We start from the raw sequence: 27,084 nt of genomic DNA on the forward strand, positions 1-27,084 counted from the left end.
ATTAGGAATTGTTCCCTGGCAGGGTGGGCAGGGCCTGGCACAGGTGCCCAGAGCAGCTGGGGCTGCCCCTGGATCCCTGGCAGTGTCCCAGGCCAGGTTGGACACTGAGGCTTGAAGCAGCCTGGGACAGTGGGAGGTGTCCCTGTCCATGGCAGGGGAATGGAATGAGATGAGTTTTAAGGTCCCTTCCACCCCAAACCATTTGATGATTCTATTATTAAATCTCATAGAAGCAAGAAGCACCTTCCCTCACTTTTGCACCTCTCACACCTGTTCTCTGGTTTACAGCTGGTCTCCCCATGCCACAGCACTGAAAAATTTACAGCAGTTCAAAACTATGCCACAAGGTTGCAGGTCAAAACTCCAAGTCTTCCATGCATACTTGTCAATATTACATGCATTGGTCTTGCAAGGAAGACTTTTTCCCAGTTTGTTAACTGGATCTTGCACAGCCGAAAATGGTTCTTTGTGCCAAAGATTCCCAAAGCACTTTACAAACTTAAATGCAATTTTAACAGGGCTCTCCTAATTCTTAACTGAAATCCAGCCAAGTCTTCAGTGAAACATTGCAAGCCTTTATGAAGCAGACAATTTTAACTATAAACACAGAACACATTAACCAAAAGGAATAGAAGGTGAAACTTAGATAAGCAGCAATTTGTTTAAGACATTTGGATCAACACAGTTTCTTTTAAAAGCAGAATCATCAAACACTAAAATACAGACATTTTTCACTGTGGTCATTCCAAGTTTAAAAAGGAGGCTATAAAACCATCTTTACGCACAATGAATGTAATTGCACTCAGCAGTTTGAGTGTCTTTGATTTTAAGAAACAAGAACTGAGCCTCGCCCACAGGAAATAAAGGATGAATTATCAGGACATACTTTGTGTTCAGACAGCAGAGGAAGGAGCGGGGAGTGGAAGGCACGGAGGAGCCCGTGCAGGAGCTCAGGGCAGCACTTACGCTGGCACGTGCCCCCGTTGGTGGGGTCCCCGTAGTAGCCCGAGATGCAGGTCTCACAGTGCCTGCCCGTGGTCAGGTTCTCACACTTCTCACAAACGCTCTCGTTCACACACCGGCTGTGCCCGTTGCACTGACAGGCTGTGGGGAACAGCAAACAGGAAAACTCTGAGTACTGGGGCTCAAATGCAGCTCACAGAGACCCTCAGGAGGCTGCGCTGTGCAGAGGACAAAGGAAACCATTTCATGCACCTTTCTGAGAGGTTCTTGTCTCTTGCTAGCAATACATGGGCCCAAAGACTGGTGGATATCAAACACTGGAATTTAGAGCAACACACGGAAAACTGAACTGCAAAACATTACGTGCACATTGGACTGGAAGCTGCTGGTGGGATGGACTTAAGGAACAAGGAACGGGGAGGGGAGTGTTGGTTTTGTGTCAAAAACATTAGTTAAAAATCATCCTAAGCATTATTAACACTTAAAACAACTTTCAAAGGAAGATCTGCCTTTCTTTCAAAGAACAGCCTTAAAATCAATAACTAAAAATTAAAATCTCAGTAAAGATTTGTAGGGAAAGGAAAAATTTCTCCCAAGTAACAAATAATGATGTCTCCATGCAGTAAACCTGTGCAGCTCAGCTGCTTCACAGCTCCTTCCATCTCCAAGTGTGCAATTCCTAATTATATTCCATGCTCCTCTTCTCCCTCCATTAACAGGAGGGAACACGGGACACCACCATAGTCTTAAAACCCTCTCCCCTTGCACAATCAAACGCTGCTCGTTTACCTGGACACTGGATAAAGGACCAGTTGTAGGTGCTCTCCACAGGACACATGCTGACATTGAGAACAGGCTCCAGGCTGTGTTTCCCTGGCGTGGATGGGGTGGGCACCTTGACAGGCCCCCGGTAGGAGCCCTCGATGCACTTGCCCTTGCCGGTGTTGCTGGGGTCCGTGCACCACCCGCAGCCCGGCTGCTCCAGGCACTGAGCACACGTGCAATAGCCTGAGCAGTTTTCAGCTACAAAAACAACAAACCAAGATACAAAAGTCTGGAATAAATCATCATCTCAAACACAGGCAGCAAAAAATGCAGAATGTATTCAGTAACTATATTTTTATCTCACCTAAATATTTATCTCATTAAATCTAGAAATATTTATTCTGATATTCACAGCAACATGCTCATTCCTATCAGAAAATTTATTCCAGAATCTAAGATAACTATTAACAAAGGTTCCAATAGTCAATGAGTTACAAAACAGCACAACACACACAGAGGTTTTTCGAACCATTACACGGCACCCGCTAACACCAGAGGTTAATGTTACCTCTAAAAACATCTCTGATTTATTTAAAATAGATCGGATGATCAAATGAGCCATCTGGAGGCAAAGGCTAAAAACCAGCCAGTTTAGTCACTTGGAGCCTCTTCCTACCACATTTCAGTATCACATGCTATTATTTCAAGTATTTATCTGAGGCAAAAAGCATAGAATACAAATAGGAGAATAAAATTCCACCCTTTAGCCCCTCCTTCCTCTAATGGGATTGGATTTTAGGGGTGACAAACTCCTTACATACTAAAACTTTTTCTATTTCTTTCCCTAGACCATCTTGAAAAATACTTTCTGGATTCTTGGTGTTGCAAGATAAGCAGGCTTTGTATTTTGATGTTTAAATAGACAATATTTGCCTTCAAAAAGAAAAAAACGTTTGTTTTCCATTATTTTAGCTTACTCATCTCCTGCCTGATGCTTCCTCCAACTTTTGACCTCTGGCAATATGGGAAGTTCATACTTTCATGCTCCTTATATTGATTTTCTTCATCTCTTATTTTGCAACATTTTGAGCTACTTGTGATGCCCCTGTTCACACCCATCTCCTAAAGAATTCAACATAAATAAAGTAATTTCTACATCTTCACTTGTTTTAAGTTTTTAGGCCCTTTTACCCCAGTTTGAAAGGAAAACAGATCAAAGTGCCATGAAGCTTTTGCAGTTTGCTCTCATCTACCTATAAGGGGCATAAAAGTAAATAATTTCTTTAAAATGAGGAAGGAGTTCCTACTACAGTCTGTAAGTAGACAATACTTCCGAATAAAACACTTGTGTAAACCCTAAACTGGAATTGATAATCAGGCAATTGCAGAATGCTTCGGGCTGGAAAGCGGCCGTGCTATTCCATGCCCTGCCATGGGCAGGAGCCTCTGGCTGCAGCAGGGTGCTCCAAGCCCCATCCAGCCTGGCCTCGTTCCCTCCATCCCAGGGATGTCCAGCACACCCCACAGGGCTCTCCACACCCGGCCATGGGCAGGAGCCTCTGGCTGGAGCAGGGTGCTCCAAGCCCCATCCAGCCTGGCCTCGTTCCCTCCATCCCAGGGATGTCCAGCACACCCCACAGGGGTCCCCACAGCCCGTGTCCCAGCCCCAGCCCAGCACCATGACTCACGGGGACAGCTGCTCATGGTGTACCACTCCATGCACTGCCCGTAGGGGAAGGAGGCCACGTACGCGTTGGAGTCCACGCACTGCTGCATGTTGCTGCACCACATGCACTCGGAGCTGCCGCTGGTGCACTCGGCGCAGGCGGCGCGCAGCGCGCACGGCGTGCGGCACTGCTTGGCGCTGTGGTTGGCTGCGGGGAGGACAACATCAGATCTCTGCCAGGAACAGCCGCGCCCTGCTCCCGCTGGGAACGGACCTAGGGGCCACCCCACCCCAGCCCTGCCGTGGTGCTCCCAGCCCCAGGGTCCAACCCGGCCCTGGGCACTGCCAGGGATGCAGGGCAGCCAGGGCTGCTCTGGGCATGGAGCAGTGGTCTCTTCTCTGCAGTTCTGCTGATGCAGTCCTTAGTTACCCTCCCCAGCAAAGTGCAGGGCAGAGTCCTGTTTTACATGAGCACGCAGGCACGTGCTTTAGTGATTTGATCAGTGCCAGACACCAAACAAGCACTGAACTAACTCGGCAGTTTGCAGTCTGAGCCAATGCTCTAAGTTCTGCTTCAAGTGACTGTTCTCAGACCATAAAAGCCAGCACAAGTGCTGCAAGTGAAAGCATATGGAATTTTGAGTTCAGGTTCCACATTCAGGATTCGCATCCTGCTCTTCCACCAAGAATGATTTCAACTGGTGCAGTGTACTTAATTTTTTTTTTTTTAATCAACCAATTTCCTAATACTTAAAGAGGCACTAATTAGTATTCAGAAATGATCAACTACAATGGAGAATTAACAGACCAAGCCATCTGAAAAGATATGCAGTTTCAATAAAGCTGGAAGACTTTTCCCAAAAGCAAATAGCTTGTTTTTTTCAAAGTTCTCATATCTCCAAAGTGTCTTGGACAATTAATTTCAAACTTTGATAAAATCCTCCTCTAGCTACATAGCAGGGGAGGGGGGAAAAGAGGAATTCAATCAGAAATTTACTATTAATTATTTATTTCTTTGAAACAGGAGAATGCACCATACCATAATTACCCTATAATGTCACATGTAAGTATGCAATTAAGAAAAAAAATAATTAAAATAATGTACTTCAAATATTTTACCGTTAACAGCATAAATGGTGAGGTATTTTTAAAATTTCTATTTCCTTCATAAAATATGTACACAAGACTCTTGTTCAGAAGTATTTTTCTTTGGCAAAGTCATGATGCAGCTGGTTTAGAATGTAATAAATTGCATTCTCTTTACCTTCCAGGAAATATAAATCAAGCAGACAGCTGCTGTTACCTGGCCTTTCACAGACAGTGCCGTTGACCTCGTTGATACATGTTGCTGCCTTCAATCCCTGTTGGGAAGGCTCAGCTAAGTATCCACAAAATCCAGCATCACTGGGTTCATCGGGAAGCCACTGGACGAGGGTGTTGGTGAAGGGAGACATGTCTTCCCAGCACCAGTAGGACACATTGATTTTCCTCAGTCCAACCCAGGGAGTCAAAGTTTTGGGCTAGAAATAAAGGAGCAAGTCAAATCTAAGTTAGTGTTGCTGGCCACAAAATTCATAATATAAAGATCCTATAAGAAAACTATTTCTAGTGGCAATTTATTTTTTGGCACACTTTCATTTTGGGGAGGAGCATTTGAGCTCTGTTGGTATAATATGTGGGTTTACTGCTAAAATAAGTAAACATCACCTACTTCAAACTGATTTTATGCACTTTTATACCCTAGAACTGCAGCTTCCAACAGCAAGAGGGTTACAAAGCATATCATGCTAACACCAACATATTTTCTTGTTATTACTAAACATCTACATACAGTTTACTTGAAAAAGAAGCAACTGCAAAGCAGAGCCTCCCCCAGCACAGCCACCAGTGCTCCCAGCCCAGTGTCCAACCTGGCCTTGGCTTGGGCACTGCCAGGGATCCAGGGGCAGCCACAGCTGCTCTGGGCACCCTGGGCCAGGGCCTGCCCACCCTGCCAGGGAACAATTCCTCATTCCCAAGATCCCATCCAGCCCTGCCCTCTGGCACTGGGAAGCCATTCCCTGGCTCCTGTCCCTCTGTCCCTTGTCCCCAGTCCCTCTCCAGCTCTCCTGGAGCCCCTCCAGGCCCTGCCAGGGGCTCTGAGCTCTGCCTGGAGCCTTCCCTTCTCCAGGGGAGCATTCCCAGCTCTCCCAGCCTGGCTCCAGAGCAGAGGGGCTCCAGCCCTGCAGCAGCTCCGGGGCCTCCTCTGGGCTCTCTCCAGCAGCTCCACGTCCTCCTGCTGTTGGCCCCAGGGCTGGGGCAGCTCTGCAGGTGGGCTCTCACCTGAGGGAGGGGCACAGGGACAGGGTCGTGTCCCCCCCCCCCCCCCACTGCCCACACTGGCATCAGCTCAGGATACACTTTCCCACTTTATAAGGATTCTATCCTAATATCCCTTAAATCAGGCTCCTACTCTCTTTAGGCTCACTTTTCAAAGGACTCTGTAGGTGAAAAGAGAACCCTATAAATTAACAATTCTTTTTTTATATAGTGTAAAGATTTAAACACTATGAGGGAAGGGTTACCATGTGCCTTTAGGAATTTACTCTATACTCAGATACTGGAATATCCAGAAACACCTGGAACTGTCAGAATCATGTATTTTTTACAGTATCCCAGGCTTGGCTTCCTCATTCCACAAAAGATTTAACAAACAATCTTGCTTAAACTGCACCCTACGTTTCCTTGGCTAAATTGACTCCCCTCTAAAATCCTGTAATTGTTGAAACTCCATTTTAAAATTATAAAGGGAATCAAGGCAGGGAATGTTCTTGTTTTAACAGGGGAGTATTTCTTTTAAGTACTGAATCATGTTCTCTCTTGAAAAAAAGCAATCCTATTGCCTCCAACCTCATTTTTCCTAGAGAAAATGCTTCTCACAGTGGTCTCTGGGACCCAGGAGTTGTTATTCTGATGTGCCATCAGGCCACAGCAGCTTTCCAGGCTAATCCAGGATTTTAGAAGAGACGCACAGCATCGTTCTTTGTTAGGGCTGTAGCACCACCTACACAACCTGCCCTGAACATCTCCCTTCTTCTCCCAGGGACTGGAAAAAATATGTATTTATTTCATTGGTGCATGAAGAGGGAAAAATTCCAATTCACTTTTCCCTGGGCCTGACAGAAAAACACCTGCCACTAAATGACACCCAGATTACGCCCAATAAGCCAAACAGCTCTGTGGAATGAGAAGGTGACATTTTAAACAGCTGCTTTTCTGAATGGAGTAAATAACACTTTACATTAAACACCTCCAGTGCCCCAAAGGAGCTTTTATTTATCAAATATTGTGCACAGGTCAGGAGAGGCCTCCTGCTGCAGACTGGTATTCCACCCGGGAAATGGGGGTGTGATTCCAGTGCAGAAAGTGATCTCTCTAAGGAACTGGGTATGTTTATGTTTATCCTTTCCATTTACATTCTCTACAATCTCAGCTCAGAAGCACCCAGAGGGTACACTGAATTTCAAAAGAAAATCAGTTGGTTTTGGTTAAGAGGCATTTCCATTGTGTACAGAGCAAACAATACTCCAGCAAGGACTTCTCCACAGCCACAGCTTTATAACGCAAGGGACAGACAAGAGAAGCACTCACTGAGGACTGAATCTTCTGCAGCTCCTTCAGAACAAATTCCACCTTCTTCTGGGTGGTGAGAGAAGCCAGCAAAGCACCGCTGGACCTACAGGACAGCTTGGCATGATCGTAGTTCTCCTTGGCGTTGGTGATCTTCAGGCAGGAGTTGCCAACCAAATGCCAGTTTGTTCCGCAGATATTTTCTGGGGGACAAGGAGGGGAAAGAAACTAAACCCAGAGATGCAGGTGACCTTCCCAACAATCAAGGTAGTGAAACAACCATTGAAAAACATGAGCCCAGGTGGGAAAGAGGCCAGTGGCCCCTGGGCTATGGCAGCTCTGGGGTGGCAGCAGGGCCAGGACAGTGCCCATCCCTGTGCTGGCACTGCTGGGGCAGCTCTGGAGAGCCCTGGAGGGGCTGGAGCGTGGCCAGGGCAGGGACAGAACTGGGAAGGGGCTGGAGAATCCCTGAGGGAGCTGGGAAGGGGCTGGAGAATCCCTGAGGGAGCTGGGCAGGGGCTGGAGAATCCCTGAGGAGCTGGGCAGGGGCTCAGCCTGGAGCAGAGGAGGCTCAGGGGGACCTTGTGGCTCTGCACAGCTCCTGCCAGGAGGGGACAGCCGGGGGGGTCGGGCTCTGCTCCCAGGGAGGAGGGAAAATGCCCTTAAGTTGTGCCAGGAGAGGTTTAGATTTCATAAGAGGGAAAATTTCTTCCCTGAAGGTGTTGCCAAGCATTGGAAGGGGCTGCCCAGGTCAGTGTTGGAGTCCCCACCCCTGGAAGTGTTCAGAAAATGAGCAGACATGGTCCTTAGTGCTGTGGCTTAGGGCCATGGTGGGGCTGGGACAGAGGTTGATGATGATGACCTTGGAGGTATTTTCCAGCCTCAATGATTCTATTAACCCTAGCACTAAGAAATACCCACAGCCCCATCCCAAGCCAGTATGACTCAGAGGTGTGCTGAGAAGTGTTGATACATAACAATATTGGCAGAGAAGGAAATCTCTTCAGGGGAGCTGAAGTTTGACATCAGCATTTGTACATAAAGCACCTATTACAATGATGAACAGTAAAACTGTTGTAGGAGAAAGAGGGAAAAAAAACCCCAAATTTGTATTTTGTTGATGTCTTGAAAACACCTACTCACCCACAGTAGTCAAGGGACCTTTTGGCAGGAGAGGGTTGTTGTGCTAACCCTGTCCACAGCACCAACTTCCAGGATTAATCACTGCTTCAACTGGAGCACAACCCCACTACTGAAGAACTCCTTAGGCTTTGTGATTAATTATTTCCCTTACAGTAAAAACCCTGATGGGCATTTCCAATGTGAATTCAGACTTAACAGATGGAAAAGCTCTCAGGTGTCAATTTTTCAGATGAGCCTTTTACACATATGATCAGATCATCCCCTATTCGACATCAAATAAAACAGACCAACCTCTTTATCTATCACACTAAAATATGTTTTTCTCACTTTCATTGCTCTTCTTCAAGGTCTCCTCAATTTTAAACTGTTGCAGACTGGCAAACACCAGACCTGGACATGCTCAAACCTACCCATTCCTAAGGGAAGGCTTTCTGTGTCCATTAAAATGTCCTGTCTCATGGCTTTTCTCCCCTTTCTCTACATCTCATTACATACAAATGTTAATCACTGAAGATCCTGTATTTCTCTCCCAGTCTTTGGGATAAAAAAAAAAAATAACTGCAGGGGAACAAATAAAGTCCTATGAGCTCCACTGGAAGCACTCTAATAGGAGAATTTCCCTTAAACACTTCAGGTCTTACTTGCCTCATTTGTCCAGTATATGCCATTATGCTTTTGCACAATTTTAGTTTCTAAATTAAATAACATGCATTATTAAATCTAATATCTTGCAGAAGCCTATTATCAACAGCTTTTATCAAATGAAAAGGAAGAGATGACATACAGCCCAATAATTATATGAGTGATCACAGTCCTCTTCAGACAACTGGGAATGAAAAATATTCCAGCAGACCTGCTGGATTTACTACAAATTAAATTTCATACCAAAGTTGTTATGATTAAACAACACTATTTGCTCCATCTTAACACTAAAACTTAAAGATTTGGGGTTAAAACCAACAAAAATTTTTAAAAACTCACTCAAAACAACGTTTGGAGTGGGTGAATTTGGTACCAGTACCTACCTGGCAAAGCAATGCACTCCTGATTCCTAGGCTCCCACTGACAGTTTTGATCCATGGCACAGCTTTTACAACTTGTCTTTTTGTTACAGTAATAGGCAGGATTATCCTTAGGACAATTGTCATAGAGAGTAACAGGAACCTAAAATAAATAGCACAGGTGAGACTTTTTCTGATATCCAGCTATGTGGGTTTATAACAGCCATGATTACAACACTAATATCACACTCCAGCTCTACAAAGCAATTTATATATCCAAAAGCTGTGGAACTGAGCACAGCCTGGACTGGTTATCCAAGATACTCCCCCAAAACACTGCCTGACATGTTTTCTGTACTAAAGCTTTCACAAGAGGGCTATTTTGTTTTCTCTAGGGAAAGCCCTATTGATATCAAACCCAAAATGTGATTAATGAGTAATCATACCATGGTGAAACCTCCACCTCTTCCCCTGCCCACAGCTATCTTCCTAAATTCATAGTAAAATACCATGCAAAGCCCTTGGATCAAATTGAAAACATCCAAACATGTAGCACTTTTGAGCTAGATACGCACTGGGAATAACAAAACAGGGATCATAACACTGACAGATGGAAACATGGACATTTGCTATTCCAAAGGGCAAATTTAAACTAGGGAAGTGTTAAGAGCCATTACCTGTTCCTCTGTGCAGTTGTTGTGTGCTGGGATACACTGGTCAGAACACCACTGACAGCTGTTTGTGTTGGCTGTGCAGCTGTAGCAGTCTGTAATCTGATCACATTTTTCATTGTCTACAACTATTAAAGAAAAAAACCTGCATGACCAAAAACAGGCATTTCCTGACAGAGCTCTAAGAACTTGATTATTTACAGCAAAAGACAAAATCAAACAGCAGTGCCTGTAGATTTTCTGTTAGCAACTAAAATCAGGTACTTTCATGTGTTTGAACTCATAGAAAATTGCTTTTATTTACAGCAGCAATCATTTTTAGTGCCCAAGGAGCCCTAAAACACACCACCAGAAAGTAATGCACCAAGACATGGAAGCACACGAACTAAGACATGTTAACACCCAGGGAAATGATGCCAGAGGATATCCACAGGGACAGTGGCCATCCCCCAGCACAGGCCCATCTTCCTGCAAGCCTGGCTTTCATGTGAAGCTTGAACTTTTCATTCATCTTTCCAATTATTTATTGCCTCTGTTTTGTGAAAAATTACTGTGCATTGGGAGCCCAGCAAGGCAATGTGCCCTTACATCAGTTTCTCTTAAATAATTAAAGGCTGCACATCTGTTACAGAATCAAGGACTGTATAATGAAAGTATCAGGATAAAGTTGTTTAAAATTATCCTAAGGGGAAACACAGGAATCAGACCTTAAAACATGAATTCATTTTATCTGCCTCCATACATAGAATCATAGAATCCCAGAATGGTTTGGGTTGGAAAGGACCTTAAAGATCATCTGGTACCAATCCCCTGCCAAAAAAACAGAATAACTTTTCCTAAAGCAGTATTCCTGCTGTCTCTTTTGAAGAGTACAGGATAACTCCACCAGATCCAGATACCCTTCCTTGCCCCATGATGCTCTTCAGCCAGTTTTTGGCTCTCACAAGGTCAATTCTTGGAGCAAACATTTACAGAATGATGCTCCAGTCCCTGGCTGGTGATGCTTGTTAGGGATAGAAAAGTAAGTCCAAGAAGCAGGGTAGGGAAAAGATCTCATGAAGAAGCAGCTTCAGGAGCAGGAGACAGAAACACCTCCACATCTCCATGACCCTTGGCCAGAGGAAGGGCTCCCAGGACACATGGAAGCCCAACCACAGCCCCCCGTGTAAAACCTGACCTTGGAATGGCACACAATTAACACAGGAGGAATTTGGAAGGAGAGAAAGCCTGCACGCCTTTCAGAACAGGGGACAGAAAGACGGGGACACCTACCTGGCTTGGGAGGACAGTCTTCAAAGACCTTTTGCTGCTGCTCCAGTGTTGCATTTTCCCAGGGGATGCAGCGGGGAGGGCGGGGAGCCCACACACATCTGACCCCAGGGCCAGCCCCCAGGCAGGAGGACTCGTTGCCAAAAGCCTCACATCTCTCAGGTGTGAACTTCAGGATGTCACTCAGGAGGAGGCTGTTGAAGCCTCCAAACACATACATGGTGCTGGACATCATGGAAGCAAAGAGAGAAAAACTCACAGCTGTTTTCATGGACAGAGCACTGCTCCAGTAAATGGGATTTAAGGTCTGAGAGAAGTGTTTTATTACATGGCAGCATATATAAATCCAAATAAATAGCTCTTGGTTAAGGGAGGCACTAAAAAAAAAGGTCAGACAAATTTCACTGTTTCAGAGAAGCCCCCAAGACTCAACACAGAGTCAAAGCTATTCAAGGTCATCAACCAATCCTCCCCACCAGCCAAAACTTTGAGGGCACCTGATCAACATGATTATACATAATGCTGTTGAAATGTGGGATCCTCCTGTAATCCACACTGGCAAGACACAGACGAAGGCTAAAAACTGGGGAGATTGTACCATAGCATTAAACCAGAGTTCAGAAACTGCGACAAAACAATTGGTGGCTGTCACTCTCTCTGCTCCTCTGTAAGAAAACCATACTTTGCATGGCTGGTAACAACTGAGCAGAGTCATTGTGTCAGCTAAAAAACCCACAACAACCCCCAAACAAATAATATTTTGTACAGAGAGGAGTGGGGGATTTCAAACCTCCTTCAATATCCCAGCTGCACCAGACAAAACATTAAATTTATAATATTAAAATTATATAAAATGCCACCCAAAAATTCTCTGTACATCTGTGTCTGTCAATGCACCTGGAGAAATACAGTGAAGAAGGGCCAAGGGAACTGAAAAGAGAAGTTCTGGTTGAATCATAAGTATTTTTATTATGATTTTCATTCTATTTTAGAACTCCTATGAAATAAATTTCTCAAACTTGATTGCACTGATCCAGTAAAAGCTGTTCATCTGGAAGCAGGGATATTACTACAGTCTGTAAGGCTTAAAAAATCTTAGGTGAGCCAAAATCTCACCTAAGATTTCACCCAAATACTGAACATCATGTGCCTGGGGAAGAGCAGCCCCACAGAAAAAGGTGTGTAAAGTGAAACATGGACAAACTTTAAAAAGCATGAGGGAAATTCAGATTTGGAAATAAATGTTGTCAGTGCAGCTAACAAAGAAGTGTGAAATACACTGAAATTCACAATTATTAAACAACTAAAAAAAATAGAAGTATATATAAAAATAATGACAAAAAATAAAATTACTGAAAAAACTAAGTGAGCTGAGATACTTTAGCCCAGTAAAGAAGGGCTAATGGGAACAGGTGAATACTGAAGACATTACAAGAGTGAAGATCTGAAAACTTTCAGAGATTCACAGAATGGTTTGGATGGGAAGGAACCTTAAATCCCACCTCATTCCACTCCCTGCCATGGGCAGGGACACCTCCATCTAGACCAGGCTGCTCCAAACCCCATCCAACCTGGCCTGGGACCCTTCCAGGGATGGGGAGCCCAAAGCTCTATGGACAAGGAGGTTTGTGCCAGACCCTCCCCCTGTGCTGCAGTTCCTCACCCGTTCACGTCCATTCCCTACAGAACACCTGTGTCCTCACCTGTTGTACAGCACAGCAGAGAGCCCAAAGCCCCAGAACACCTGTGCCCTCACCTGTTGTACAGCACAGCAGAGAGCCCAAAGCCCCAGAACACCTGTGCCCTCACCTGCTGTACAGCACAGCAGAGCCCAAAGCCCCAGAACACCTGTGTCCTCACCTGTTGTACAGCACAGCAGAGTGCCCAAAGCCCCAGAACACCTGTGCCCTCACCTGTTGTACAGCACAGCAGAGCCCAAAGCCCCAGAACACCTGTGCCCTCACCTGTTGTACAGCACAGCAGAGTGCCCAAAGCCCCAGAACACCTGTGTCCTCACCTGTTGTACAGCACAGCCCAAAGCCCCAGAACACCTGTGTCCTCACCTGTTGTACAGCACAGCAGAGTGCCCAAACCTGTTGACATCGTGGTGCAGAGCCGGGCGAGGCAGCACAGACCATCGATCGCAGGCTGCGAGTGACAAAAACCATCTCAGAAATGTTCCTCTGGACAATGAACAAGACAACTCACACAGCAGTGTCTTCCTGAGAGATCCCCAGGAACCTGAGATCTTTCAGCAAAGGCCTGAGGGGCTGGAGCGTGGCCAGGGCAGGAACAGAGCTGGGCAGGGGCTGGAGAATCCCTGAGGGAGCTGGGCAGGGGCTGGAGAATCCCTGAGGAGCTGGGCAGGGGCTGGGGAATCCCTGAGGAGCTGGGCAGGGGCTGGAGAATCCCTGAGGAGCTGGGCAGGGGCTGGAGAATCCCTGAGGGAGCTGGGCAGGGGCTGGGGAATCCCTGAGGGAGCTGGGCAGGGGCTGGAGAATCCCTGAGGGAGCTGGGCAGGGGCTGGAGAATCCCTGAGGGAGCTGGGCAGGGGCTGGAGAATCCCTGAGGGAGCTGGGCAGGGGCTCAGCCTGGAGCAGAGGAGGCTCAGGGGGACCTTGTGGCTCTGCACAGCTCCTGCCAGGAGGGGACAGCCGGGGGGGTCGGGCTCTGCTCCCAGGGAACAGGACAAGAAGAAACTGTTTTTCCTCCTTTACTAGTAGGATTTTTCACCATGTAACAAGGTCTGGTTTTATCTGCTTATACATGAATTATTTGTAGTTTTGCCCCAAACCAGTATCACTGAGAACAGAGGCTTATCTTTTTTCTACTTTTTCCATTGCCATTATGTTCCTAGAGGGCAGATATCCATGTTTTTAAAAATATTTTGCACTCATCATAGCTTAAAGATTTGTGGATGTTTTTCTCTTTTAATACAATGTTAGATTATTCCATCTTTTTCTATTAGCATAAAATTTATAAGTTATGCTTCATTTTTCACTTGGTTTCTCAGGTAATTTTTTTCTTTGGGCAGCATGAGAGAAAAAAAAACAAATTAAGAAACATCTAACCCACTGAGAAAACAAACAGAAGTAGGAAAAGTCAGTCCAATTCATAACACTTAAACTTCATAAAGGGAATGGATCACCTTGGGGGCAATATCCCAGAGGCACTTGGATGCAATTTATGCAATTAAGACAGAAAAGTCAATCTTCTGTAAAGATCCACAGGGCTCTCAAATACTCCTAAGACTCTTTAATATGAGATAAAACCATTGCGTAAAGGACTGACTCTCTGGGGAAAAAAAAAAGCCCGCAAACCAAACTAGTCCATGGATAAACTGAAAGGGGGAAAGAAAAACAAAGTTTTAATTTTTTACTAAATTTAAGTGGAGAATTGTTGGATAAAACAACAGATGCAGAGCAATTTTGTTCAAGAATGCTGATAATGACAGAAGACACAGATTTAGTACCTTAGTAAATTGTGATTTTGGAATTTATTTTTACATGCCATTTGCTCCATTTTCAAAGAACTTAACCTAGTCCAGCACAACTCCCAAGCCAAGCATGACGATTCCAATTTTTATAGAAGACTTCAGAAAAATTGGGCAGCAATTTGCAATTTTTTAGCCATCAAGTTGCGTGTTATGTGAGGCCAAGAAACATGTTTTTCTAGATTAACAGAAGGCCTGGAATATTTTGTTTTCTAAGCTTCTTTGCCATTTTTAACCAGAGATCAAATATTGGAGAAACCAAGTAATTCTGAGACTACAAAGAATCTTCTCCTTCCTGACTTAAACTAAAACTTACAATGCTGGGATTTATTAAATGCCCTGTTCAATCAGAACATAACAGTTACAAAAACATGCAGCCTCTCCCTGTTCTCATCAGAATCAGAATTTTCATGGGGTAAATAGAAGAGTTTTTGTTTCTCTTCTGTGGGGAGAAAAGATCAATTTAAAAGCAGCACCTTTACATAAGTAGCAGGTGGAGAATTAAGTGAGGCATTTTTCCACACAAAGCTGCTGCAGAGCAGGAAACTTTGACAAAGGCCAGAGGGACCAGTTTTGGGGATAGGAAGAGCTAATTGACCATTTCAGTGTGCAGAAAATAGGGAAAATACTGAGACACAGCTCTGCCCAAGTGCTCACCCAGAAAAAAGGTTTTATGTCCTCCCAATACTCAGTGCGTGTGCTCTGATTACTTGGAAATTTGAGGAGGGAAAACCAGAAAAAATTGATGATGTGAATAAGATTAGTTACTACCAAAATAAGCTTTAATGACAAAGGTTAAGGAGAAGACCTGAGTTTGAAGCATTTGTTTCAGACTGGATTTAATTCCACTTCTCCCCAGTCTTCCAACCATCACTGTGATCATTAATCAATCATGATGGCTAATCAAGAAGATGTAAAGAAAATTAGTAAACCACCCAGACAGCATACTATAAAAGCAGGGAATAAAGACAATTATTAAGCTTCTTCACTGAAGGTGCTCAGTATCAACTGGCCTTGCTTGATTTTCTCGTGCCGTGGGAACCTTGAGGGATAGATTACAGGGGGGTTATAGGGGCTTATTCCCATGGAGACCAACGGGAGCATGACCAGGGTCATCAATTAGTGCAGAGATCATGCATGCAGAACCACTGAAAAGTGTTTCTGCTGTGACACAAATGATGAGCCACCACCCTTATGCCTTCCTAGTCAGGTGGGATAAGGGAAATCATGCACAATGGCTCCTGCAATGAAGAGAACAGAAGTGGTCTAATTTCTGGAAAAAAAAAAAAGCTGCTCTTTTCAGGCTGAGAATCTCTTCTCTAAGGAATGAGGGGACTCAAGAACACCTCTCACCCACCATGTGAGGTAAAACCAATGTAAGCTCCACACATCAGTGTGTATCTGGTAAGAACTGGGGATGTTGACTACATCACTCATCATTACACATGTCATGTAACATGTTTCTTAAACTTCAACATCATTATTGGCATATTTTGTCAAATTAATGCAATTTGTGTTTTACACCTGACAAAGAGTTCAATAGGTCAGGACAAACAGTAGAGTGCAGAAAGAAAAATCTATCACTGTTGCTACCAAAGTTTAAAAAAAAAAAATCAAACTATTTATGACTGCCACAGAATGACAAAATACTCTGGGCTGGATAGCACCTTAAACAATCTCATTTCAGCTCTGAGCTATGGGCAGGAACACTTTCCACTGCACCAGGCTTCTCCAAGCCCCATCCAACCCGGCCAAATACCTCATTTCAACTTCTCAATTAAAAAAAAAAATCAAAATCAAGCTAGCTAGAAGCACACAAAGCTTCCAGAGGGATGTAACTCGAAATCACAGGAGACAGAATGGAGTGACTGCTATAGCAGAGAGCAAAAGGGCACATGGATACCAAACCCTGATGGCCCAAGAATTCACTTGCATTTTCCTCTCACAAACCAGGAGTGAGATCTTGGTGGACAGTCACTTGGAGATTTCAGGTTTACAGGATTATTTCAGGGAAGCCACATTCAGGACATTCTGAGAGCAAAAGGTGAATGCCAGAGTCCAGACTGGCGTTGTTCCCCAGTGTGAATTTATCTGCGTGTGCATGTACCTTCTTTTATGTAATTTCACCTCTTCTTTCCTTGTTCTTCTAAAACTCAGTCTACGGAATCCAAATCCACAAATAAATGCTGCCCTCTCCTGGCTACAGAAACTCAGCAAGTCCAACACAATAACTTGGCTTTATGACTGAATAAAGCAGTGTACCGTACAGGTGGAGTTTCAGTAGGGTTTAGTGCTTGTAACTGTCTTGAGAAATTGAATTTTTGATCAATCATAGATTAAAAACACACTCAAAATATCAGAATAGATTTATGGCTGAGATAGTAAGACAGGAACCAGCCTAAAGTTGAGCCAGGGAAGATGTAGATTAGATATTAGGAAGTATTTTTTCATGCAAAGTGTTGCAAAACACTGGAATAAGCTGCTTAGGGCAGTGATGGAGTCACCCTCTCTGGAAGTGTTCAAAAAACATGTGGATGTGGCACTTGAGGACATGGTTTAGTGGTGAAAATGGTGGTGGTGCTGGGCTGCCAGTTGGACTTGGTGATCTTACAGGATTTTTCCAACCTTAATGATTCCATGGTTTTATAATTCCATAACAATATGCAGTTTAAAACCTAATTTTTAATGCCAAAGGTTGTCTATAAACTGTTAATAAAGGAACTGCTGCTGTCTGTAATTGGAAATCACTGCACCTTGTGTGCTTGGAATTCTGTAGCAAGCTTAAGAGCTTCTCCTGACTGCAGTGCCCAGCAGCACTTGGGATAACACACCCACCACAAACCAGCATTCTGGAGACAAACTGAGGACAGCTCCCTGGGAACAGCCACGTGTTTGGGGTTTGTTATTATTTCTGCAAGAACTTACCGATATCATAGGCCATGAAATCCGAAGAAAAGCACTTGGCTCCGTGGCTCATGGAGGTGTCGTTGTGAGTGTTTCCTCCAAACACCAGCATGGTCCCACTCACTATCACAGCTGTGTGCAAGTAGCGGAAAAATCGGCTGTCTTTGAGAATAGTCCTTCAGAAATAAAAATGTGTCTGTTAATGAGGCCACTAAGTACCTGGCAAAGGCAAAACACTCCATAAATCCAAGCTGAAGAACACTTCGAGGGTGAGGATTGTATCTAACTACTTTCCTAATTAGCTGATTAACAATTACATTCCACACTGTTCAATTCCACCTGTAATTTCATTCTCATCTTTCCTTTTGCTTTGCCAATTTATAGGAGAAATATACCTATGAGAGCCTCTTTCCAGAGCTGTGGGTCTCCAAATCATCAATTCTTTCCCTAGGGATTCTCAAGTTTTCACACTCATCTTTTGAACATAGTCAGCCTGGGAAAACTCCAATATTTTGTAGTAACTCTGCTTTTATAGCAACACGAAGAAGTCTTTACACACTGGGCAGCATCTCTGCTCACAACTAAAAATTCTATTGTAAGGAGATCTATACAGCCCCTGAAAATGAAGCCCTACAGGTTAGGGCTGCACAACATGCTGGCTCATTGGTGACTAAATCATGGGAACCACGAATCAAACTCACCACCAATCTCAACTTCCATCAGCAGGACTGACGGCACTGAACACAGAGGGTCATCTTTTGGAGGATTTTCCTACTTTTCTGAGAGGATTTGTGTTGAAGGAGGGGGGATTCTGCCCCTGTGCCCCCTCCCTCAGGTGAGAGCCACCTGCAGAGCTGCCCCAGCCCTGGGCAGATCCCAAAGGAAAGGTGGGGATTGTGTCCCTGTGCCCCCTCCCTCAGGTGAGAGCCCACCTGCAGAGCTGCCCAAGCCCTGGGCAGATCCCAAAGGAAAGGTGGGGATTGTGTCCCTGTGCCCCTCCCTCAGGTGAGAGCCCACCTGCAGAGCTGCCTCAGCCCTGGGGCCAACAGCAGGAGGACGTGGAGCTGCTGGAGAGAGCCCAGAGGAGGCCCCGGAGCTGCTGCAGGGCTGGAGCCCCTCTGCTCTGGAGCCAGGCTGGGAGAGCTGGGAATGTTCCCCTGGAGAAGGGAAGGCTCCAGGCAGAGCTCAGAGCCCCTGGCAGGGCCTGGAGGGGCTCCAGGAGAGCTGGAGAGGGACTGGGGACAAGGGACAGAGGGACAGGAGCCAGGGAATGGCTGCCACTGGGAAAGGGGAGATTGGGCTGGGATCTTGGCAAGGAATTGCTGGCTGGGAGGGTGGGCAGGGGCTGGGCTGGAATTCCCAGATTTGCTTTGGCTGCCCCTGGATCCCTGGAGTGTCCCAGGCCAGGTTGGACACTGGGGCTTGGAGCACCAGGGATAGCAGAAAGTATCCCTGCCATGGTAGGGGGTGGAATGGGTTGAGTTTTAAGTCCCTTCCACAAGGGGACATCAAGTTGAGGGTGTGGTTGACACACCCGAGGGACAGGATTTGTTCCAGAGGAACCTGAAAGAGCTCAAGAACAAGGCCCATGGAAAGCTCATGAGATTTAACAAGGAAGAGAGGGCCTAAATCACTCAAGAATAAAAGAAAGAGTCAATGACACAAAAAAAGGGCAGAGTTAGAGATTAACAGACAGTTCTACACTCTCCACTTGTTCAATAGAGCTTGCCAGGCTGATAAAATAAATGTCACCAAAAAAATTGGTGTTGGAGGAGTTTGGAAGACCAATGTCAGATTTGTTAAGTTTCTGCCTACTCAGCCAGATTTGTCCACTCGATGGCTGAAGTGGAAGATCAAATTAATCCAGAGAGGAAGTGGGGTTATTTCTGTGTATACAACTGAGTGAGAAGGAGGGGGGCTGGAAATTAGTCACTCATTACCTTCCTCATCAGTACAGACTCACAAACAGATGCTGCAGAAACACAAGCTATTTCAACACCCAATAGGAGATGTAGTGACTCAAATTTACATGTGTTAACCCAAAAGACAGTCAGAAGCCTTTAGAATCAACATTAAGAAAAACACAGAATTAAGGAAAATGTATTTCACCTCTGTTGCTCCAGGCTGTGAAGTGTGCCAATAGCTTTTTAATAAAACTCACCTTTTGGCACCAACAAATCACAGAAGAGTTCAGCTTAAGAAATGAACATTTCAAGCAGTTACAGAGCCAGAAGAAAATAGGGTTATAATATAAATTCTTTTACAGTTTTAACTGTGGAATGGATTATCACTCGCTTGACTGCAGTAACTGCACTAATATGCACAGGCTGCATGGCTAGCAAGAAAAAAATATAAAATATTTTTCTTTTCAGCTTGAATCAACCAAGAGATTAAAATGGATTTCTTGGCTTGTTCACAGCTTTGATTATATTGATTATATCATTCTCTATTCATAAGGGGACATAAAGAGATCCAAGAGCACAGCGTCTATCCTGAATTCAGGTAGATAAAAACCACTGTACCCTCCTCAAATACCCATCCTCTTGTTCACTACAAACAAAACTGACAGGGCAGTAAACAGGAAAAGAAGAAGAACCACTTACCACATGCGGGAATCCACTTCATATTTGTACAAATCATCTGCCAGCCTGTACTTGTTGGCACTGAAGGCCTTGTAACCCCCGTGGATATAGATTGATCTTGTATTTGGATCATAAACACTGCTGTGACCATATCCTCCTTGCACCAGAGCTCCGCTCGTCTGCAAGATGCTCCAGGTATTTGTCACTGAAAAATGAGTGACAAAACATGGTTCATTTCTGTCCATTAATAACTCATCAACAACATGGTGAAATAAATTGGGATTCCCCTGACTCAGATCTAGACACTGTCTCTATCACTTCATATCCAAAAATATTCCCCTTCAAAAAGTCTGTTGTCAAGAAGCATTGCCAGGTATTTTTAATTGGAGCAGAAATAGCTCTCCCACAATCATTTTTTTACATTTTGCAGATAAGTAAATGAGAAATAAAAAGTAGACAAATAATAGATTGCATTTCAATGACATGAAAATGCCAGCACTATGACTTGAAATAGGACTCAAGAGCACTTTTACTTTTATATATATATATATATAAAAATATATATAAAAAGCCAGACAGCATTGAAGCCAAGTCTGACTGTGAAGAACACTGCAGTTAAAATCTAATATGTGATTCATGATCCTGTATCTCACTCACTAAAATAACATTGGTCTGAAGCACTTTAGACATATTATAATGGCAACTGAAATAAAAATACCACATTACACGCCAAATCTCTGTAGTAAGTGCTGAAGGAAACCCTATACAAGCTTCCCAGCTGCAGGCCAGAGCAGGCACACCAAAGGCAAAGGAATAGAACAGTTTGCAAGATCACACATGGGAGAAACACATCACTGCCCCACAGGCCCTGGTTGTCTCTGGATTTCTCCGAGGAAGAAACCTCGCTCACATGGACTCCAGAGAACCAGGCTCCAGCAGATCCTCTGGATCAGCATGACTGGAGGACAAGGACAGCAGGTCCAAAATGCAGACAGGGCCACTATTCCTGAGAATAACCAGCACACTCCTGTTGTGAACTTCCTGTGCCTAACTACAATCCCGACATGGTCTGTGGAACCAGGAATGTGCCTCCATCTCTGAGCTAGGTACAAGTTCAGTTTGCCTGGAAAGCTTCCTGTGCTTCTCCACTGGTTATACTAGAACTCTCTGGATCCTAAAATCAGAGCCTGGACTATTCCAGGATATGGGAATCCAGAAATTCAGCACCTGTTTCCCATAGCATCTGCTGCTGGGGACATGGGTGTCAGGTTAAGCACATACGTGGCCTGAATTGTTACAGCCATTATTATATTGCAGAATTAAAAATTAATTTCAGAAGTGTTTGTTTTGTCAGAGGGAGAAAAGAAAGCTAATCTAAATTGTTCCAGAGTTGCCCTGCTTTATCTCCAATTACAGCTTTATATTTTTGGGACCTAACACTGTGTATAAAGCTGGAGGCCCGTGGCTGCCTGCTCATTGGATTATACAAATCTGTTAGGTTCAGCTTCCTGTACACACAAACAGGAGGAGGAGAATACATTTGCCTGTGCTTTGCTATCTGCACATGAGTCATTTAAAGAATTTCCCAGCCAGCTGCTGCACTGGCAGGAGGGCTGCCCTCCCTCCCCACTCACGCAGGTTGTACTCCTGCACGTTGCTGATGTAGCCGTAGAGGGGGCAGTGCCCGAAGAGCACCAGCATGACGGTGCTGTTGTCCCGCAGGGTGACCACGTGGGCAGAGTGTCCCACCACGGCGTACTGCTCCTTGGCCCGGGGTGCCAGCACGGCCCAGCTCTGCCGCGGGATGTGGAACACCCACAGCTGGCTGCTCACGTTCCCCGTGGCATCCAGCTTCCCGCCGTACATGTAGATGTTATCCTGAAAAAAGGCACAAGGAGAGCAGCATTTAGGAAACAGCTGTTTGGTAAGCAGTGAAGCTACTGGTCTGAAGCTAATAAAGTCCCCTGGAGAGGGACTGGGGAGAAGACCTGGAGGGACAGGACACAGGGATTGGCTTCCCACAGCCTGTGATGGTGTTCGCAGGGGTCCCAGGATGAGGGAAGAGACAAGAGTCTTGACTCTATGTTTCAGAAGGCTTGATTTATTATTTTGTGAATATATTTTATTAAAACTATACTAAAAGAATAGAAGAAAGGATTTCATCAGAAGGCTAGCTAAGAATAGAAAAGGAATCAATAACAAAGGCTCAGACTGACTGAGACAGTCTGGACAGCTGGACTGTGATTGGCCATTAATTAGAAACAACCACATGAGACCAATCACAGACCCACCTGTTGCATTCCACAGCAGCAGATAATCATTGTTTACAGTTTGTTCTTGAGGCCTCTCATCTTCTCAAGAGGAAAAATCCTAAGGAAAGGATTTTTCATAAAACATGTCGGTGACACACTGCCAGAGGGCAGGGATGGATGGGATATTGGGAATTAGGAATTGTTCCCTGCGAGGGTGGGGAGGCCCTGGCACAGGGTACCCAGAGCAGATGTGGAGTGCCCAAGGCCAGGCTGGACACTGGGGTTGGAGCAGCCTGGGACAGTGGGAGGTCTTTGCCTGCAGCAGGGGACTGGGACTAGATGATCTTTAAGCTCCCTTCCAACCCAAACCAATTTGTGATTCCATGATGAATTTCCATGCTTTGAGGTTCTTCCAGTGCTCTGTTTGTGAATGACAGTGTGTGGAGTTTGAGTATTTATGATTAAGTTTTGCCCAGGCCTGCACTGTTTGAGCTGAACAACGTTCCAAAACGCAAAAGCCAATAAAGGATCAGCTCATTTCCTTTCCACAGACACTGCCATCCTGCTCTCACATGGTCTGCACTTACAGCAAGGCACACAGGTGAGAAAGGAGGTAAAAACTGTCAAATTCACTTGCTGTGTCAGATGCCGGAAGATTAGATTCACAAATTTACTTGCAGAGCAAGTAACAAAAATCCCTAATTCCCCAGCTCTGCTTTGGTGTCTTGGACAACAGAGCTCATAAAAATATTCATGTGATCTACATAAAAGGCAGCTGGGGAACTCCAGCAAACTCAGCCTCAGGCATTCTTGTCAGCACAGACAGCAAGAAGGAAATAATGGACTCACTGGCCTCCGAAAGTCATCTTCAAAACCTCTGGAAAAAGGGCAAAGAAGGAGCACACAGGCTTCCTAGGCCAGCCACCCAAGGATTCCCTGGAGCACAAGGGTACAGCCTGGGCTAAGCATGGACAAGCCTCTGAATGAGGAACACACCTCCCAAAGCAAGGCTGACCTGGGATAAGGAGTGGGAAGCAGGAGGGAAGAAGGGGAAATCAGCTGGGAAGTGAGTCTGGAACACTAAACTTACCTTGTGCAATGCCAATGAATGACCGTATCTCATCTCTACTGAGTTCACAGAGCTGTTCAGTGGAAGCCACTCTTCAGAAATGAGATCATACCTGTATAATTAAAACTTAATTACTTTCCAAGGAATAGGTATTAAAGCTGAGAATATGATTGTTTGTCCTTTCTAAGATTTGGAGAAAATTATTTCCCAATATAGTATGTTAGATATAATTATTTACTGGAATAATAAATCCTGCCATGATTTCAGCTTGCATAAAGCTCATCCAAACTACTTATGGGTTGAAAAAAAACAGTTGAGCCTGCTCAGTTACTCAACATCCAGAGGTTGATTTCCTTTGCCCTGTTTTCTTTTCCACACAAACCCAAGAGCTAGTGCATTGCCTATTAAGCTGTGACAACCTACAGCACTTCTCCCTCAAAAAAGTAGGAAAACTTTACACAAAACTTAGCTAATTTCTAACTACTCGATTAAAAAAACTCTGCCAGTGCTTAAAAAGCACTTTTTAATTATGTCTTTGCCATTCATGCTTAAAATAACATAAACCCTCTGCCCTGAAAATGGCTTGTGGCTTTTCATTTGAAATAAGGCATTATATTTGCCAAGCTTAGGGCCTTGTGAGATAAAAATCATCTCTGAGAAAGCACTCAACAAAGCCATAGGGTATCCTATTAAAAAACAAGGTGTGACTTTGGAGGAGTAAATTGTGGGTGCAAGTAGCAACTGTTCTACATTTAAATGTGTGTTTTCAGCTCCTCTTCCCCTCTAAGAACTATTACCTCAGGATGTGAGTGCAGAATACACAGCTCTCACTTAGGTCCATCAAAGTGAGGGATGTGAATATCTCTGGGAAAAAATCCAGCTTTTGCCTAGATCTGCCCTAATACAATATAAAAGCCTGTTTTTTTTAAATGGAGTATTTCCATGAAGTACACAATTATTGCTATATATTTTAGTTACTGTTAAACCTTCTCAAACAACTGCATAAATGCCCTCATCCTAATGCCACTCCCTGTTTGGTGTCCCATCCACTGTGGATAACCATCCAGAGTAATCAGTAGGTGTTAATTAAGAAGCCAAAAACTCAAGTCACACAGACACAACATAGAGAAGGGCTAAAAACACTGAAGCAAAATGACTCTCTTTGAATATGAGGCTAGATATAATTTAGGAGCTGGCCCAGAAATATATAGAGAATAGTTAAATGCTGTCAGACACAAATCTGACAAAAGCTCACTGAACATCAGGAACCTTATGCTTTTCTTTTCCAAAATTAGCACCCCTTAGCAAGTTTTTTCCCCATCTCAAACTTGAGCCTGAGTTTTTATCACGGTTGTTTTCCCTTGGAGATGAAGCACAGACCAAAGCAAAGCACGTCAGGTGGCATTTCCTAAAAATAACTCTCAAATTTAAGTTCCTATCTTTAGTTTTTATTATCTGGGTTTATACTCACGCTAAAACCTTCTGAGAGTCAGAATGATTGAAGACATAGCCTCCAACAATCCACATTTTATTGTCATGGATGACGGCTTTGTGAGATGCTCTAGCAAGTTTTGGAAGAGTGTATTCTTCCCGTTCCCAAAATGACTGGTTTGCAGGAAGAGGAATTGAACAGCCAGGACCTGGGAAAAGAAGGTTTAAAAATGTTTTTTTTTCCAAAGCCTGTATTTCAGCTGGAGGTCAATCTCCTGCTAGTGCTGTAGCTGGCTGCATTTAATATGAGGCTAATTCTAACATGTCCATAGGTCTTTGCAAAGGAAACACATGTGCTCAAGCCAGATCACTGCCAAGTTGGATGTGGCTGATCAGCTCAGCTGGACATGAGAATGAGGCATTTCACACATTCAAACAGGTCAACTATGGCAACCAGGCTCAAATTTGCTTCAGGTGCATAGGAATGAGGCTTGAAGGGATGCCTGTACACCACAGGTTAGTCCCTCTTTGGATGGTGACAAAGTTGCTTTTAAAAGCAATAGTAAAAAAACACAGAATCACAGACTGGGACGGGTTGGAAAGATCCCCTTCCACCCCCCTGCCATGGCAGGAACACCTTCCATAGGGTGCCCCAAGCCCCAGTGTCCAACCTGGCCTTGGACACTGCCAGGGATCCAGGGGCAGCCACAGCTGCTCTGGGCACCTGTGCCAGGGTGTCATCACGTTCACTGTAAAAACCTTCTTCCTCATATCTAATCTAAACCAGCCTAGTTTCAATTTAAAGTCATTCCTCTTTGTTCTGGCATTCCAGGCCCTTGTCCAACATCCTTCTCCAGCTCTCATGGAGGCCCTCTGGGCACTGGAAGTGGCTCTGAAGTCTCCCTGGAGCCTTCTCTTCTCCACACCCCCAGCTCTCCCAAACTGTCTCCAGAGCTGAGAGGCTCCAGCCCTTGGAGCTTCTCTGTGTCCTCTACAGCATACCCATCCATCCACATGAAGTGTGATCTTTTAAACTTAAAAAGCAGATACTCTGCTCCTAGTCAAAACGCTAATACTTGTCATGCAGAACATTCCCACGTACTCCCAGTTAAACTGCCAGCTCCATACATAGAAAAGGCATCCCCACAGTTCTGTGTACCCACCAGGAGACTCACCTTGCCAGCCTGCAGAGCACACACAGGCTCTGGAGCCGTTGGTGCTGCAGTGGCCCCGCTCAGGAGCCCCACAGTTCCCCGGGCAGTAGGGAATGTCACAAGCCTCTCCTTTCCAGCGCTCGGCACACTCACACTGCGGGGCCGTGCTGCTGCTGTTGAGCCTGCACTCCCCTTGGCCAGAGCAGTTATTGGGACACATATTGAAACTGGGGACAGAGCACAAAGCAGCTCATCAGGAAGGAAAGATACCCCCAAGAATTATTAACAAAGGCAAGAGTGATGCTGAACAAAGTGAATACAAATCATTACAAACCAAGAGAGAGTCATCTGCTACCTGGTGTGATGCACCTGCAGAAATTTGTACTCTGCTCCTAAAAAACTGCCTCATTTCACAAGTTAAACTTGCAGCTCATCTGAGAAAATTATCAATGATTTTTAGCCATTTGTAAGGCAAACGACTTGACTTAAAACACCCAACAGTAAGTGAGGACTTTAATCAGACTGTAAGGCTGCTGGGGAATCTGTGCAACTTAAACGTAAACTGCTCACAATTAGGTGCTGTTCTGGGATCTGCTTACCAAGAGAACAAGTGGAGATGAAGCCCAAGCCAAAGATGTGCCTGGTTTGAATAATTTCTGATTTTATAATAACTGCAACTTAGCTGAGACAAAACCAGACACAACCTTGGTAAAGGTTCAAATTTTGAGATAATAATAATTTCCAGACTCCAGTTTTTGCTGGTGTATCAACCAGAATAATTCACAGATGGGAATTAGTACCCATATTCTCACTGTCACTGGCTCCAAGACAATTTCACAAGTGCTGAGAGAACTACTACCGACACTCAGTGATAGATTTGAAGACTTATGTACCATTCAATCTACTTGCTGGATAAATGTTATGAGCAAACCTAAGAACCAGAACACAAAATAGCACTTGAAAATTGTTTGAAATTATGAAGAAAGTGACAAATTAAAAGAATATTGTTCTTGAAGACAGTATTTTATTGCAACGGTGCAAATCCAACAGCTGGCAGTAGATGGAGTCCTGGTTTATGCAATCAGACTTTGAAAACACTGCCTCTTCAGCTC

General features: G+C 44.6%; 1 protein-coding gene across 1 annotated transcript in view; it reads right to left on the reverse strand.

The window, feature by feature from the left end:
* Positions 1–27,084, reverse strand: part of ATRN (attractin) — a 149,605-nt gene that overhangs the window by 74,262 nt on the left and 48,259 nt on the right. Inside the window, exons 5-19 of the mRNA XM_059845596.1 lie at positions 25,994–26,199; positions 24,859–25,027; positions 23,409–23,499; positions 21,701–21,944; positions 20,088–20,271; positions 17,506–17,660; positions 13,151–13,235; positions 11,091–11,311; positions 9,825–9,946; positions 9,172–9,310; positions 7,025–7,206; positions 4,698–4,914; positions 3,417–3,602; positions 1,753–1,986; positions 967–1,104 (exon numbers count right to left, since the gene is read on the reverse strand). Of these exons, the coding sequence (XP_059701579.1) occupies positions 967–1,104; positions 1,753–1,986; positions 3,417–3,602; positions 4,698–4,914; positions 7,025–7,206; positions 9,172–9,310; positions 9,825–9,946; positions 11,091–11,311; positions 13,151–13,235; positions 17,506–17,660; positions 20,088–20,271; positions 21,701–21,944; positions 23,409–23,499; positions 24,859–25,027; positions 25,994–26,199 (2,573 nt within the window). The remainder of the gene's footprint in view (positions 1–966; positions 1,105–1,752; positions 1,987–3,416; positions 3,603–4,697; positions 4,915–7,024; positions 7,207–9,171; positions 9,311–9,824; positions 9,947–11,090; positions 11,312–13,150; positions 13,236–17,505; positions 17,661–20,087; positions 20,272–21,700; positions 21,945–23,408; positions 23,500–24,858; positions 25,028–25,993; positions 26,200–27,084) is intronic.

This window comes from Haemorhous mexicanus, chromosome 4 (genome assembly GCF_027477595.1).
Source record: "Haemorhous mexicanus isolate bHaeMex1 chromosome 4, bHaeMex1.pri, whole genome shotgun sequence".
Classification (NCBI taxonomy): Eukaryota; Metazoa; Chordata; class Aves; order Passeriformes; family Fringillidae; genus Haemorhous; species Haemorhous mexicanus.